The sequence below is a fragment of the Pan troglodytes genome, chromosome 2 (assembly GCF_028858775.2).
Source record: "Pan troglodytes isolate AG18354 chromosome 2, NHGRI_mPanTro3-v2.0_pri, whole genome shotgun sequence".
NCBI lineage: Eukaryota > Metazoa > Chordata > Mammalia > Primates > Hominidae > Pan > Pan troglodytes.
This window is the reverse complement of record NC_086015.1, coordinates 20292811-20308358: the sequence shown is the minus strand read 5'-3', so window position 1 is coordinate 20308358 and position 15548 is coordinate 20292811. Positions and strand designations below refer to the sequence as shown.

The window sequence follows — 15548 nt, the reverse complement described above, 5'->3', positions numbered from 1 at the left end:
TAAATTTCTTTAAAACTATTATCTATATTCATTATAATTGATTTCCTCTCAATTACTCCTAAACCTATTTCACTGTTTTCACTCCCACCATCCGTCTTATCAAGATCACCAATGACTGGACCAGTTGCCAAATCAATAGCCACTCAATGATCACTCATCAGACCTCATCTTTCCTGTCCTATTAGCAGCATGACACAGCTAGCCAATCCATCCTCTATGAAACACTTTCTTCATGAGGCTTCTTAACACCACTCTCATCTCCTTTTCCTCCTACCTGTTTATTAGAGAACTTTTTGCACGTTAAGAGCCCCGAACCTCATCAACCATCATGATTGAGTGTGAACCACTGACACAGCAGGGGCAACCTAAAACAAGCTGAACATCAAAAAATTGACTGTAATGGATGAAAACAATCAAATGCATAAAAAGCCATGAGTTCATAATGATACTTTAAATAATCTCACTGGTCGTCTAAAGGTTGCTAAGGCACCAACTCATAGTATGCTAACTGATAAATAAAAGGAAAGAAATCAAGCATCAATACTGCCTTTTCTTTACAGACTCATTTCAGGGGAATCAAAGCTGATGAGGGAAAGTTCTATATGGAACAATCACAGACAATATATACAGGAAGAATAACAGAAATGGATAATTAATCCCTAATGAAAAAATAGCTATCAGCAATGATCAATGGCTGCTAAAACAATTAGGTGAAAGTTTGATGAAGACCATTATATTGGATGAATCAGGCTGACAAATGCTGAAACCACTGATCCATCTTAACAGCATTAAAAGTGGGACAGACATTATATGCCTCATGTGATGCCGCAGGAAGCACACCACTTTATAATACAGGCTTGCAAAAAAAATCTTGAATCCGAATATAAACAAGTTCTAAATCTAATTACCAGTTTACATGAAATACAGAGGAGAGAGGATCAAGCAACACCCTGAGGATACAATAGGCCAGGTTCAAAATGTGGGAAAGCCTACAGAACAAATAAGTCAGTTTCTTTAACAAATGAATCATGGGGGGAAAAAAGTGTCCATGTATATGTGTAGGGGGTGTAAGGAGTGTGCCATTAATTAAAATAAACTTAAAAGACATTAACCTAATGCAATATTCGGACTTTTGACGCCATGAGGAAACAACACAGAAGGGTCTTAGAGGATATTAAGGAATCATTGTCACTTGTGCTAGGTATGATGATGACATTGTGGTTGTGCTGAGGTGATGTATCTGTTAGAAATATATACTGAAGAATTTAGAAGTGACACGATACAATTGCTAGGCTTTGCTTGAAAACACACCAGCAAGAAGAACACCCCCACAAAGAAGCTGAGGGCTGACAAAAACAGAATGCTGCTAGTCACGGAAGCTGGGTGATGGATGCACGAGAAGTCATTTTACTATCTCTACTTTGTCGTATGTTTGAAAAAATATAAATAAAATCTGAGAAAGATACAAATATCAGACTAACCTAGTCTCTTGAGTAGGCTGTGAAAGGGTCTTATGTCAAAAGAAGAAACATTTTTTCAAACTCATAGAGCCAGAGGATCCTTAAGAAGTCACTTTAATCCAGCTTAGCAACTCTGAGCATATAACAAATATTTATGAAATACCTATTTTGTGCCTGGCACAGCAATAAACAAGACAGATGCACACCCACATGAAGGTTTCAAGTTAGACCACATCTAAGGCATCCAGCCTCTTGAAATCCTTTCTGAATAGGACAAGGAATAGCAAATTAATAATGACAACACACTCATGCAGTGTTCTGCCAAGCACTTAACATGTATGATCACCTTCAATCCCCGTAACAGCCCTATCATGTAGGTAGGTAGGCAGCAGTATCATCTCCCTTTTACATGTAGTTGTGTGTAATTTTAAATGAGGTATAGAGCAGTTAAGTGACTTGCTCAAGGTCATCTACCTAGTAAGTAGTATAGGTGAGACTTGAACCCAGGCAATCTGGCTCAAGGGCTTTCGAGCCTATACTCTGAACCACCGCACTATGAATTCCAAGCCACTCTGGCTGGAGTTAGCTCAATTTAAGTACCAAAAGGATCTGGACAGGCCTGGCAGGCAAGAGCAAAAGGACATTCTCGGCTAGACCAGAAAATGTTCTTCAGCACTTAGCACCAGAATAATGGCACTGAAAGGATGAACACTCCAGGCAAAGGTGATGACCTGGCCCATCTCAGCAATTCTGCCAATACTGAGTCAGCAACAGGGTGGCAGGCATAGCTGGGCATGACAGATGACCCTTGCTCTCTGACAGTAGCAGGCACACAGCCAGCCGTGGTGCTGGCTAAACCGAGACAGTGGGCGACACCTCCCTATCTTCCCATCCCATGCTGCACTGGAGATGCTCACTTTGCACCTCCACTCCTAATGCAGAGAGGCCTGGGTTAGGTACTTTCCGCATACCTTTAGGTGTCCTCCCCCGCAGACTGCCTTCACCAGTTGGTAGAAGTGCCCCTTGATAATCCCACATCCTTGCATCTCATCATGCTCCTATGCCCTCAGCCTGGGCACTTTGGGGCCAACTGGTAAGTCAGGGCTCCTTGTAGTGATCCAGAGCTTCACATATTCCCTTCACCTCTGAGGTACTGAAGACCATTTCCTTGAATGGATTATGATATTCCCATCAGGTCAATAGCTCCTCCCTTCCTCCCCAAATTCAAATCTGGGATCAAAATAGTTGACAAATGATCTCTGCTTAAAACTTGACAAAACTCAAAACTGGGCAGAAGCTAGAGTCACCTTCAGGTCCCATGAATCATATCTGTTCAAGCCCACAAGTCCCTGGGAGGCCTGCAACAACAAAGATAAGAAAGGGTAACCTGTCTTCTCTCATCCGCTCCAGAACAGAATCTCAACTGGAGCTCCTAGGTCTCCAGCACTTATCTGTCCTTCTTCCCAGGCTCCCTTCACCCTCCTGTGATCTCTATGCAGGCAACCTTGGGCCCAGGACTACTTGTCATAAAAGGAATGGCCTGGCCTTAGTCAGGACTTCTTTTGGATTTTTAAAAATCTAAACAAAGAACTACAATCTGCTTTCTAGCAGTTTCATCAGAGCAGCTTTGGGATGAGGCTCCACCATTCTTTCTATCCACTCTAGGGGACTGCCTCCCAATCTCAGACTTAGCAAGGAGTTAAAACATTAGTTGCTTTCTTTCAGTCATTCAACAACTATATGTTAAGGAGCTGCTGGTGCCAAGAACAATTCTGGCAAATGAGTGAAATAAAAAGTAGAAAAGCAGGATTTAGAAACAGCTCTCTACCCCCTAATCAATGCTAAGCACATTTCCATAGCAAGCCAGCCCAGGCACTGAAGGCAGATTCAACATGGAACACATCACCAATGCCTTTGTCCCAAGCAAGAAGCTGCCTCCTACAGCGTTAAGGCAGACAGCCAAGACACAGAAAGGGTTTCATTTGAGAAGAAACTAACAATTAGTCAGGATACACACTTAGGATATTCATTAACAAGAAAGCAAATATGCTGGATATTTAACTCCCTAAAGCAGTTTTCCTAACAATTTTCCATGTCCAAACTTAATTTTGATGGACCAAATAAGACTGTAGGCCATGGTACAGTAAACAAAGGCATTAAATAAAAAGAATTTTCAAAGTAAAATTATTAAGATTGTATTTAAATTATAATTTCATTAAACATAAGATATATAGATGGCTGTCAAATAATTTAAAGCTAGCCCACATTTTATACTCAAAAATCACATTTTCCTATGATTAGACATAAGTATATATCTTTTTTTTTGCCTAAAGACACAAGAAAAATCTATATTGACCAATCATGGTACATCATGAGACAAATCATTGTTAATAACAGAAAATCAGTATAGTAAAAAATAGTTTGATCACTGAGGTCTTTGCAAAAAGTTTATCATTTAAGTCTGCCAGCTGGCTTTTATTATCCAGCTGGTCACTAAGTTTATAGCCTTAAAAAATAAGACAACTCAAGTAGAGATAAAAAAAATTAATCATGCCACAAAGGACAGGAGCTCTCCTGAGTAGATCTCACCTTTTTATTTTTTCTGTCTTTGTCTGCCTCCTACCACCACTTCTCAAAGCAAATGTGTTCTTTGGGTACATGGTTGTTTTCCAGTTGCTTGGAGAAAAAGTCTGTCATTGGAGGTGGGCCACAAATATAGAACAAAGTCTCTTTTGAAATATGATCTCTTATCTCCTTCTCCGTTATTCTTCCTTCTACCAAAAACCAGAATAAACACCAAATTAAGCCAGACATGGTTGTATCAGCAAATGAGGAAGGACTAACCACAATTCAGATACAGTGTTTATTTGCAAGTTCAGTGAGTCTAGTCTTCTTAAGCCATTCACAGTATGGCTCCTATTGGCATCTGGGCCCAGACCCAAGCAGAGTGCATCTCCAGGCTTCCTAAACCTAAGCAAGCAAAGTGGGAAGCTCCTCGTAATGCACTCTGCAGAAAGGGCCAGCTAGCTTACTGGTCTTTGATGGAGATACAAATTGCCTTCAGCAAAGGAAGTAACTGTTTTATAAAAATCCTTTCAGAGGAAATTATGAGTTGTTTAAATGACCATTAATGGCAAATGGAATCAATTCAGCCAAATCTGGAATATAAATTATTTGTATGTACACTACAGTGATGATGCAAAGGCCTCTTAAAAAGTGTGAAAAGTACACTTTTAACACAGGCAATAGGAAACCTGTATATAATGAGTAAATCCAATTAAATATCCATTTTTCCATGAGGAATCATCCCAATTACCCAGATAGTGACATTCCCAGCCAGCAGCTTCCAACAATAAAGCATCTACGCTCAACAACTGGTGTGTCCATCAAATAACTGCATGGAGATAGTCAAAATATCTTTAGGGGACTCACCCGTGATGTATGGCTTGAGTTCCGCATTGATTTGTGTAGTCTGTTTTGTAACATGCAAACTGCATGCAATCTTCTCAGGAAACTCATTTACTAAATCAAGGATATTTTTCTGGAATGTCAAACATATTTGGTCACACTACAATTTTAAAAAATCAAAACAGATGTGCACAACCATTGACGCTGAACCTCAACTCCCATTCTGCACACGTCTGCCGCTCTTGCTCTCTACTTAGAGAGATATTGTTTGCAGCCTAGCAGGCCAGAGCATTCAGACTACAGAGGGCTATTTGGCTTTAATTGAAATCTGAATATGCTAACAAGCATATTACCAACTCTCCGGGAGTTTTTTCTTTTTCCTTTTTCTCCAGCATTGGCAATTAAGCAGCAGTTTCACTGACCACAGTTGTGTCTTTTAACTGTTTCTGTTCTTTTGTTCATTCCTGCAGCTGCAAAGCAATCCCCAGTGAAAGCTTTCTTCATCAAATGCACTTAGTTTAAACAGATGCAACTGACAGGGGTTTCATTTACCCAGCTGGGTCCAAACTGTCTAAGTCTTACCTACTCCTGTGATACACTAGTCCACTGTAGGTCTCTTGACTGGAATCTCGGGACCCTTGTGACTTTTCTGTTCATCTAACCTCCAGATTCCATCCCACCAAAACCTACCCTTTCCTGTCACCTAACTGCTAGCCTCTTCAACATTAGCAGTTTCACTTGTCTTGGGTAAGGTGTGTTGGTTAGTTCTCATTTGAGCATGATTAAATCTTGCCAAGCCTTTTGTTTGAACCTTTGCAGAGAAAACAAAACCTAGAGAAAAAACTTTCATGAATAATTAATACCACTACACAAGTTTGCTTACAGCAAGCTATACCTCCCTTACCTTAAACAGGAGTTCGCTGGTATTTTTTGCACTGTAGAATAGTTTTATTGTTCCTATCTCATATCCATTTCTTTTGTTTGCCTGCTCTCTGAGGAGATCTGCTGCGTGCCGCAGGATGGAAAGCAGAGGGTTAATTCCGACTCCTCCTGCAATCAACACGAGGTTTCTAGAGGCATCCGCAGGCTGAGGGTCAAAGAAGAACTCTCCACCCACTCTCACAGCCACTTCACAGTCAAGTGTACACTAAGGCAGGAAAGAAAAGACCTTTTAGTCTTTTGTAGCACAGGTCTTAAACCAAATGTTCTACTTTAATAAAACTGGGTCTATCTCCTGTATTATCAGTATTTAGGACTATTTTTATAGCTTGCTCCCAATTTTCCCGATGCCCTGTGAATTGATTCCACTTGCTCATTTTATAGGCCACAGGCTAATCCACCTTCGTAATCCATAATGAACAGCCATTCCAATACTGAGAAAAGGAGATGTGCTTCAGTGATTTCACCATTTGTTAACTTCTTAGGCGATGAACTGGATTGAGGAAAGAGGCAATGGACTCAAAGGCAGGGGACAGCTCTGAAGTATGGGTCTCCTTTATCTGAGTTGTGTTCCTGTGTTCTAACCAAAGCTGAGAGAAACAGGATGTGGCAAATGTCACTAGACTGCCTGCCCTGGGTTCATCAAGGCTGAAAAGTGTAAGTACTGGTGCTCCTTCTTGATCCTCAGTAAGGCACAGCCAGACCAGCTCTACAGGCTTAGACCAGTCCTGTAGTACTGTTCAGTGCTGTTCCTGTCTCCCTAGAGAAACAAGAACAGGCAGCCAGAGGCTTCATACTAGGGAGTATCACATAGACCTATCTAGATAAAGCACCTATTTGGTGAGGTCACTTATGCCCGTAATACCATCAGAGTTGAATGTACTGTTTTTCTCAGTGGGGGTGCTACTGCTTCTGATGAAGGGGTTTGGGAAACTTGTGATGACATTTTTTATTGTCACAATTATTTGGGGAATCCAACTGGCATTTAAAGGGCAGGGCCAGAGATGCTAGAGATCCTACAAAATTCGTGGTTTCCCAGAGCTGGCTCCTACTAAGCTGGTGGTCAAATCTACAGGAATTTTGTGAGAAAGTTCCTACTGGTAGTTTGAAATCAGCCATTGTAGGAGTACTTACAGCACAGAAATCAGCAAATGATACAACTCAGATAAATTCAGATAGCTGGTTTGCCAGCACACCATTATCTACAATGCACAAGACTGTCCTGCACAATGACTTGTGAATGGCCCAAAAGACGTTCTTGTAGGTGAAAACTGGTTTATAATGATCTGAGACTAGACTCTAGCTCATTTTACAAATAAACTCAGTAGCCACAATGTAGATTACACTTTGTTGTGTTCAGAACTTAACCAAGCATGTTCACTGTTCTGGAAAACCACATTCCACTTAGTGACATGTGTCACCCACACAACACATCTTTATCATCTGCATTTGTAGACAGTGTATTCACGGTGATTCTATGTTTAGGAATAGCCATCTGATTACTTCATTCTATCTTCCAGTTAGATCTGCCTAACCATTTATATTTTAAAATACATATTCTTTGATTATGGATCACTTTCTTTTATTTCTCCTTTGTATTAGTTAGAGAATTATGTTATTTAAAAAAAAACCTATGGGTACATTACATTAACTATGACTTTCATTTCAGGACAGTTCTAGAAAGGAGTATTGGATCTGACCGAGTTGGTAATCCCTTGTTTGGAAAAAAACCACTGATCTAGGAGTCAAAAGACTGAATTTTAATCATAGCCCCTATGAAATCCAGCAAGTCCCTTAAATTCTGAGCCTCATCTGCCACCCCTGGAAAATGGGTACCAGCACCTGCACTGCCCACCTCACAGAGTTGGTGTGAACATGAACTGACTCACAGTGGGTGGAACTCCCGAGTATCTGGCTCTACATAAGAAGGAATTTTGGTCATTGCAGCTGTCACAAAAGAAAAAGTGCTGGCAATACCAGCTTCCTTCTTCCCTGTCACTAAAAAACAGATTCTAGGAATAAAGAAACTTGTATTAACAGCATAGGTTTCTCCCATTACACGTTCCTGGCATAAATCTACTAAATGAATGCCCTCCTAAGAAGTAATAACACATCGCATGCTTTTTGAGAACCAAACCCTTAGCATTCACACCTTGGCACCTTGCATGTCAGGTGAGCAGTAGGTACTTCTGGACATGAATTTAATTTGGTCTCTGCAAGTTAAAGATGAGTTAAATTTAGAGAATATCTAAGAAAAATGAAAATTATTTGAATTCACAAAAACATGTCTTTTTTGGTAAAGAACTGTTAAATGAATGGATACTCTTTCAGGGGAAAAAAATGTCTGAACCTAACTATTTTAAATATGTGGGAGATTTTTATATGAATGGTGATAAGTGGGTTTTCATTTTTGACAAAAGAAATTAGCAGCAAGGGAGCATTCAGTTAGGAATAACTAAAATCTAGGAACTGCTACAGTGGCTACCAAAGTGCTTTAAAATATTCTTTCCTTTCAAGTCTCAAAAATAGAATTTAAGATACAAGAGGCTATGCCTAACGATGACAATGAATTTCATCTCCTATATCCTCCTTCCCTCCCTCTCTTGCTTGCCTGTGCAGTTCTCTCTTTATCTATAAGAATCAGAGTGAAAGAGAATGAAATAATTTTCTCCAATGGCCATCTTTGGCATGCTTAGTAATGACAACAAAGAAAGCCTCTAGGTTATTGTTTTTAGAAACCAGAGTATTTTCAACTCTAAAGTTGGCAAGAAAATGTGCCCCAGGGAAAGATAATATTCAAGAAGCCTGTCTTATCCTTGACGACAAAATAATCTTCGGTAGGTCTGTATTCTGATTTGGTAGCATCCGGGAAGAATTAAAAGCCATCTTTGTCTTTTTGTTGATCAATAAAAACTGCGAGGGTAACACGAACACAAGACTCAAAGTACTGTACACTGTAATATGTAAGTGAATAAAAGGACATTACCTTCAATTACACAGCAATGTATCTAATTTTGGTATAGATTTTCTACTTGTGAAATAAACAACCTTTCCACAGCAACTGGAGCTGAGCACACAATAGCTGTCTAGAACCCTTTACCCTGCCAAGAGCTTGAGCCAAAGCAGATAAAATAAAGGAAGACGTTTATGGCACTTTATTCCATGTCTCAACGGTGCAGCCTGCTGCCACCCAGACACTCACATGCCTCCATTGTCCACTCGAATGGCTTAATAAGACAAATCCTCAGGAGGAAAATAGCCACCTGAAAATGGTTCCAAGAAAAATCTGACTTCATAAAGGCTGTTTGCAACTCCCACTGGGCAGAGTAGAGCAGGCACTACAATTAGGATGTGCATTCAGGCAATAACACTTTGAGATTTTCTACAGCCTGTAAGAATAAGTTTCTTCACTGAAATGCCAATGAGGCATGAAACCAAGCAGGACGCTGTGGACCGGGACCAGGCCAGGTCGCGTGAGAAGCTAAGGATAACAGGGAGGATGGGGAGATGTTCATGGCACTAGGAACTGGGATGGCTATGCTTATTTCAACTCTGAGCAAGGGGCATGCGGATACCTCGTTGCTCTCACCCCAGCAGCATATTTTAGCACCTCTAGGAGCAACCTAGAGCCAGTAATGAGTGGAAAATCCAGAGACTCCAAAAAGCAATGAGGCAGCTGAGGCCACACTGACGGAGAGACTCAGAAGGTTGCAGGGTAAAAATGTGACAGGATACATTTACAATGGAAATGCCTACACAGGCATCTGGGGGTTATCCTGGACAGACACAACTTGACGTGTAAACCACAAGAATATATTGTGTTGCTCCTGCACATTTTTAAAAACTTATTTTAAAAATTTCCTTAATAGAAATCTTTTTCTTTTGGTATACGGTTCTATGAATTTTAACACACATACAGATCTGGGTAACAATCATCAAAATCAAAACATATATTAGTTCCATCACCCCCTGAAAATATTCCCCTGTGCTATCGATCCTACCTTTACAGTAATCTCAACCCCAGTCAACCACTGGTTTCCCATCATTATATCTTTGTCTTCCAGAATGTGACAAATGTGGGATTTTACAGTATGTAACCTTTTGGGACTGCCTCCTTGCACTCAACAGAATGCCTCTGAGATTCACCCACATTGCTGCATGCATCAATAATTCATCTCTTTAATAGTCCCTTGTATGAATATATCACAAGTTATCCATTCACCTGCTGAGGGACATTTGGGTTGTTTCTAGAAGTTTTTAATAATTATGAATAGAACTGCTATAAATATTCATGTTATGCTTTTATATAAACATAGCCTTCATTTCTCTAAGACACTCAGAAGTGGTATTGCTGGGTCATATGTTAGGTGTATGTTTAACTTTATACAAAACTGCTAAAATGCTTTCCAGATCGGCTGTACTATTTTGCATTCCCACTAGCAATATAAGCAATATATGAGAGTTCCAGTTGCTCCACATCCTTGCCAACGCTTGGTATTGTCAATATTTTTAATTTTAGACATTAGACTAGATCGTAGTGGCATCCCACCACATATGGTTTTAATTTACATTTCCCTCAGGGTTAACGATGTTTCAATACCTTTCATTGCTTATTTGCCATCCTCATATCCTTTTTTACTGAAGTGTCTGTTCAATCCTTTGTCCATTTAAAAAAATCATGTTGCTTGTTTCTTTTTGTTGACTTTTGAGATTTCTTTATATATTCTAGATTCAAGCCCTTTGTTAGATATCTGATTTGTAAATATTTTCTCCTAGTCTGTAGCTTGTTTTTAAATTGTGTTAAATGCCTTTTGTAGAAAAAGTTTTACTTTTGACCATGTCCTATCATCAACCTTTTTTTTTGATGGATCTTGCTTTTGGTATTGTGTTTAAGAATTTTACCTACCCTCAAGTTCCAAATATCCCATTTTCTTCTAGAACTTTTATAGTACCATGTTTTACATTTAGATCTACAATCCGTTTTGAGTTAATTCTGAATATAAAGTATGAGGTTTAGGTTGAAGGTTTTTGGTTTTTCGTTTTTTTGGTTTTTGCATCTAGATGCAAAATTGTTCCAGAACTTTTGTTGAAAAGTTTATCCTTTTGCCTTTCAATTTTTCCATTGAATCTACCACCTTTGTCAAAAATAAAGTGACCATATATGTCAGTCTATTTCTGAACTCTTCATTCTGTAACATTATTTGATGTGTTTCTCTCCTTTCACCAATACCATACTGTTTTGAATGCTGTAGCTTTATCTTAAATTTGATTAAGGTGATTCTTCTCACTTTATTCTTCTTTTTCAAAATTGTTTTAGCTATCCTAGGTCCTTTTTTGTTCCATATAAATTTTAAAATCACTTTGTCCATATCTATAAAAAATCCTGTTGAGATTTTGATTATTGTTATGTTAAATCTATAAATCAATTTAAGGAGAACTGACTTCTTTACTATGTTGAGTTTTCCAATCTATGAACACAGGACATCTCTCTATTTACTCATGTCTTCTTTGATTTTTTCATGGGATTGAAATGAACTGTGCTTTTTTTTGGACTATTTGCAAGAGGGTCCTACATTGGGGGATGGGCCAGAGAGTATCCTAAGCTAGCTGGTTTTCACAACATAAAAGCTCTCTTCAGCTACTACAGGACATATTAGTTCCTACAAACATGATTTGCCTGTGTGATTCTTTGCGTGCCTTCTCTCCTAACTGAACCTTGCTGCGTTCAGGTGGGCCTTCTACAGCCACAAAACGCAACTGTGTTTCCATACCCTCTTTGCAGGCAAGAGCTGTAAGTCCCACCCCACTCCCTCATGTATTTTTGTTGGTGCTCTATGAAATTTGCTACTCGGCCTCTCTCCTCTACTTATTTCCATGTGGCTCCTACAGAAACCCAAAAATTCTCTGCAACCTTTAAAAATATACTACAGTGTGTTTCCAAGTTTTGCTGAAAATAGAGGTTTTGTTTTCTTTTTCCTTCGTTGATTTTCAATGATTTCCAGGAAACAGGAAAATGCTGTTTTTGAAGCCATATTTATACTGGTATGTGTTTTTGGTAAAGAAGGTAAGAAAATGCCTGGTTGGGATGGAGGTTGTTGGTAAATATAGAAGACACTCTTGTAATGAAGAGGAAGTGAAAGGAAAAGGAAAAGGATAGAAAAAGCAATAAGTGAAAAGGATAGAAGGGTCAAAAACTAAGACAACGAGTAACTGATCTGTTCTGAGCTCATTCTTTGTTATCAGAGTTCTAGTAGGTAATGACAGGCAGCTTCTGTAGGATTGTGTTGAGCCCTGTGGTGAAATAAGAGTTATTAACAGCAGTCAAATTGGATTCTCTCTCAGAATCCCGAGTGAAGAGCTTTCCAGACACTGAAATAGAGAGGCAATGGCACCGTGGATTTAGCTGTGCTCACCTCTGGGAAGAAGCAGTACTATGTAATCAGATAGTTTCCCCTCCAAAAATGACAGAATAATAATTTAATTCCCTTTATTTAGGATGGTTAGGACAAAATAATCTGATTTATAGATTTACCATTTACATGACACAGAGAGCCAACTTTTTAGAACTTGTCTAAAATATAAAATATTTTAATTCTAAAGCAGTATTCAACTGAATACCGTTTGGTGACCCAGAAAATACTTCCAGATCCCAAAGTCTCTGACTCATACTTAATGCATCAAAGTTTCTTTGACCTTTCTTAGAAGCTCTTTCTGGGCATGTACCCTTTTACTCAAGCCCAGGTTTCTTAGGTGAATCAAATGAGCTTAACACAAATTTTGTGGGTGGCAGAGATACCCAGATCATCGCGTTTAAACAGGCAGTGTGCTTACCGTATTGTGAACCCAGAGGGCAGGAGGGTGGTTCGTATATTTCACTGCCAATTCTATCACTCTCTCTTGTTCTAGCAGTCTGGGACTGGAGCATATTGAAAACCCACCAACCACAGAGACTCCTGGAATAAAGAAATCAACCCTAAAAAGAAAGCCAAATAAATGATTATTGTTGAAGCAATTTTAAAAATTGGTAAATTAAACAAAATTGACAAACCTTTGCAAGACTATGAAAAAGAATTACTAAAATCAAGAATAAAAGAGGAGATATCATCACAAAGCTTATAGAAATAAAAAGAATTATAAAGGAATTCCATGAACAACTATATGCCAAAAAATTAGCTAACTTACATGAAATGCACACATTCCTAAAATGACATAAACTACCAAATCTGACTCAAGAAGAAAGAAAATCTGAGCAGACCCATAACAAGTTAAAGGATTGAGTTAATAATTTTAAAACTTCCCACAAAGAAAAGCTCAGGCCCAGGCCAGTCACAGTGGCTCACGCCTGTAATCCCAGCACTTTGGGAGGCCAAAGCAGGTGGATCCCCTGAGGTCAGGAGTTTGAGACCAACCTGATCAACATGGTGAAACCCCGTCTCTACTAAAAAAAAAAAATACAAAATATTAGCCAGGCGTAGGGACGCATGCCTGTAATCCCAGCTACTTGGGAAGCTGAGGCAGAAGAATCACTTGAACCTGGGAGGTGGATGTTGCAGTGAGCCAAGATTGCGCCATTGCACTCCAGCCTGGGCAACAAGAGCGAAACTCCATGTCAAGAAAAAAAAAAAAAAAAAGGCTCAGGTCCAGATGGCATCCTGTTAAGTTCTACCAGACATTTAAAAATTAATACGAATCCTTCAAAATCTATTCCAAAAACAGAAGAGAACACTTCTCGACTCATTTTATGAGGCCAGTATTACCCTCATACCAAAGCCAGACAAAGACATTGAAAGAAAACTATAGACCAGTATCCCTTCTGAATTTAGGTACAAAAATTCCAGGAATACAAGGTTGGTTTAACATCTGAAAATTAATAAATGTAATACACCACTCAGTAGAATAAATGACAAAACCCACATGATCATCTCAATAGTCAAGAAAAGACATTTGACAAAATCCAACACTTTTTCATAACAAAAATACTCAACAAATTAGGAATAATTGGGAACTTTCTCAACCTGATAAAGGGCACCTACGAAAGACCCATAGCTAACATCCTACTTAATGGTGAAATGCTGAAAGTTTCCCCCCTAAAAGAAACAAGATTAGGATGTCTACTTTCACCACTCCAACTCAACATTGTACTAGAGGTTCTAGCCAAAGTGAGTAAACAAGAAAATGAAATAAAACGTGATCAGAACAACTAACATCCTACTTAATGGTGAAAGGCTGAAAGTTTCCCCCCTAAGAGAAACAAGATAAGGATGTCTACTTTTACCACTCCAACTCAACACTGTCCTAGAGGTTCTAGCCGAAGTAAGTAAACAAAAAAATGAAATAAAAGGCATTCAGATTGCAGAGGTGGAAGCTGCAGATGGTATGCTGTCATATATAGAAAATACTAATGTATTCACTAAAAAGATATTAGAACTAATAAATTCAAATAAGTTTGCAGGATACAAGATCAACAGACAAAAATCAACTGTATCTCTATACACTAGCAATGAACAATCCAAATGTGAAATTTAGAAAACCAATTACACTTATAATAGCATAAAAAAGAATAAAATAATTGGGAATAAATTTAACAAAATAAGTGTAAGACTTACACAGTAAAAACTACAAAACACCATTGGAAAAAAATTAAAGATCTAAGTAAATGGAAGCATATTCCATGTTCATGGCATGGCAGACTTAAATATTGCTAAGATGGCAATACTCCTCAAATTGATCCACAGATTCAATGCAATACTTACTAAAACCCCAGGTGTTTTCATTCTAGAAATTGACAAGTTGATCATAAAATTCATATGGAAATTTGAGGAACCCATAATCATCAAAACAATCTTGAAAAAGAAGTTTACATTTGTAGGACTCACAGGTCCTGATTTCAAAAGTTACTACAAAGCTACAGTAATGAAAATGCTGTTGTACTGACATAAGGACAGACATGTAGATCAATGGAAAAGAACAGAATGTCCAGAAATAAAGCCTTAAATTCATGGTGAATTGATTTTAGACAAGGGTGCCAAAGCAATTTAATGGCAAAAGAACAGTCTACTCAACAGTGGCACTGGGAGAACTGAATAACCACATACAAAGAATGAATTTGGACCCCTATTTCACAACATATACAAAAATTAAGTCAAAATAGAGCAGAAACTTAAATGTAAGAGCTAAAATTATAAACTCTTAGAATAAAACACAGGAGTAAGACTTCATGGCAATGGCTTCTTAGATATGACCCCAAACCAAAAGGGTTGGAAAAAAAATAGAGAAACAGATTTCATCAAAATTTAAAACTCTGTGCTACAAATGTTATCATCAAGAAAGTCAGGGCCAGGCACAGTGGCTCATGCCTATACAAATCCCAGCACTTTGGGAGGCCGAGGTGGGTGAATCACCTGAGGTCAGGAGTTCGAGACCAGCTTGGCCAACATGGTAAAACCCCGTATCTACTAAAAATTAAAAAATTAGCTGGGCATGGTGGCAGATGCACCTGCAGTCCCAGCTACTTGGGAGGCTGAGGTAGGAGAATCACTCGAACCCAGGAGGCAGAGGTAGCAGTGAACCGAGATCGTGCCACTGCACTCCAGCCTGGGCGACAGAGTGAGACTCCATCTCAAAAAAAAAAAAAAGTTAAGAAGACAATCTGCATAATGGGAAAAATATTTTTAAATAATATATCTATTAATATTAAGGTTCTTGTATTCATATTATATAAAGAACTCTTACAACTCAGTA

General features: G+C 38.7%; 1 protein-coding gene across 27 annotated transcripts in view; it reads right to left on the bottom strand.

Annotated features, from left to right (window-relative positions):
- Nucleotides 1-15548, bottom strand: part of OXNAD1 (oxidoreductase NAD binding domain containing 1) — an 87278-nt gene that overhangs the window by 44679 nt on the left and 27051 nt on the right. For 20 of the 27 annotated variants that reach the window (XR_010155128.1, XR_010155130.1, XR_010155131.1 and 17 more), the window contains 4 exons: nucleotides 12639-12780; nucleotides 5773-6015; nucleotides 4893-5001; nucleotides 4050-4234 (listed from right to left, as the gene is read on the bottom strand). Coding sequence is in view for 16 of the 27 variants with exons in the window: in XM_054681551.2 (XP_054537526.1) it covers nucleotides 4080-4234; nucleotides 4893-5001; nucleotides 5773-6015; nucleotides 12639-12780 (649 nt within the window). In the remaining 11 variants the exon portion in view is untranslated. Of the gene's footprint in view, nucleotides 1-1559; nucleotides 2819-4049; nucleotides 4235-4892; nucleotides 5002-5772; nucleotides 6016-12638; nucleotides 12781-15548 lie in introns of those variants that run through there. The other 7 variants (XR_001712986.4, XR_010155129.1, XR_010155134.1 and 4 more) reach the window with 3 other exon arrangements.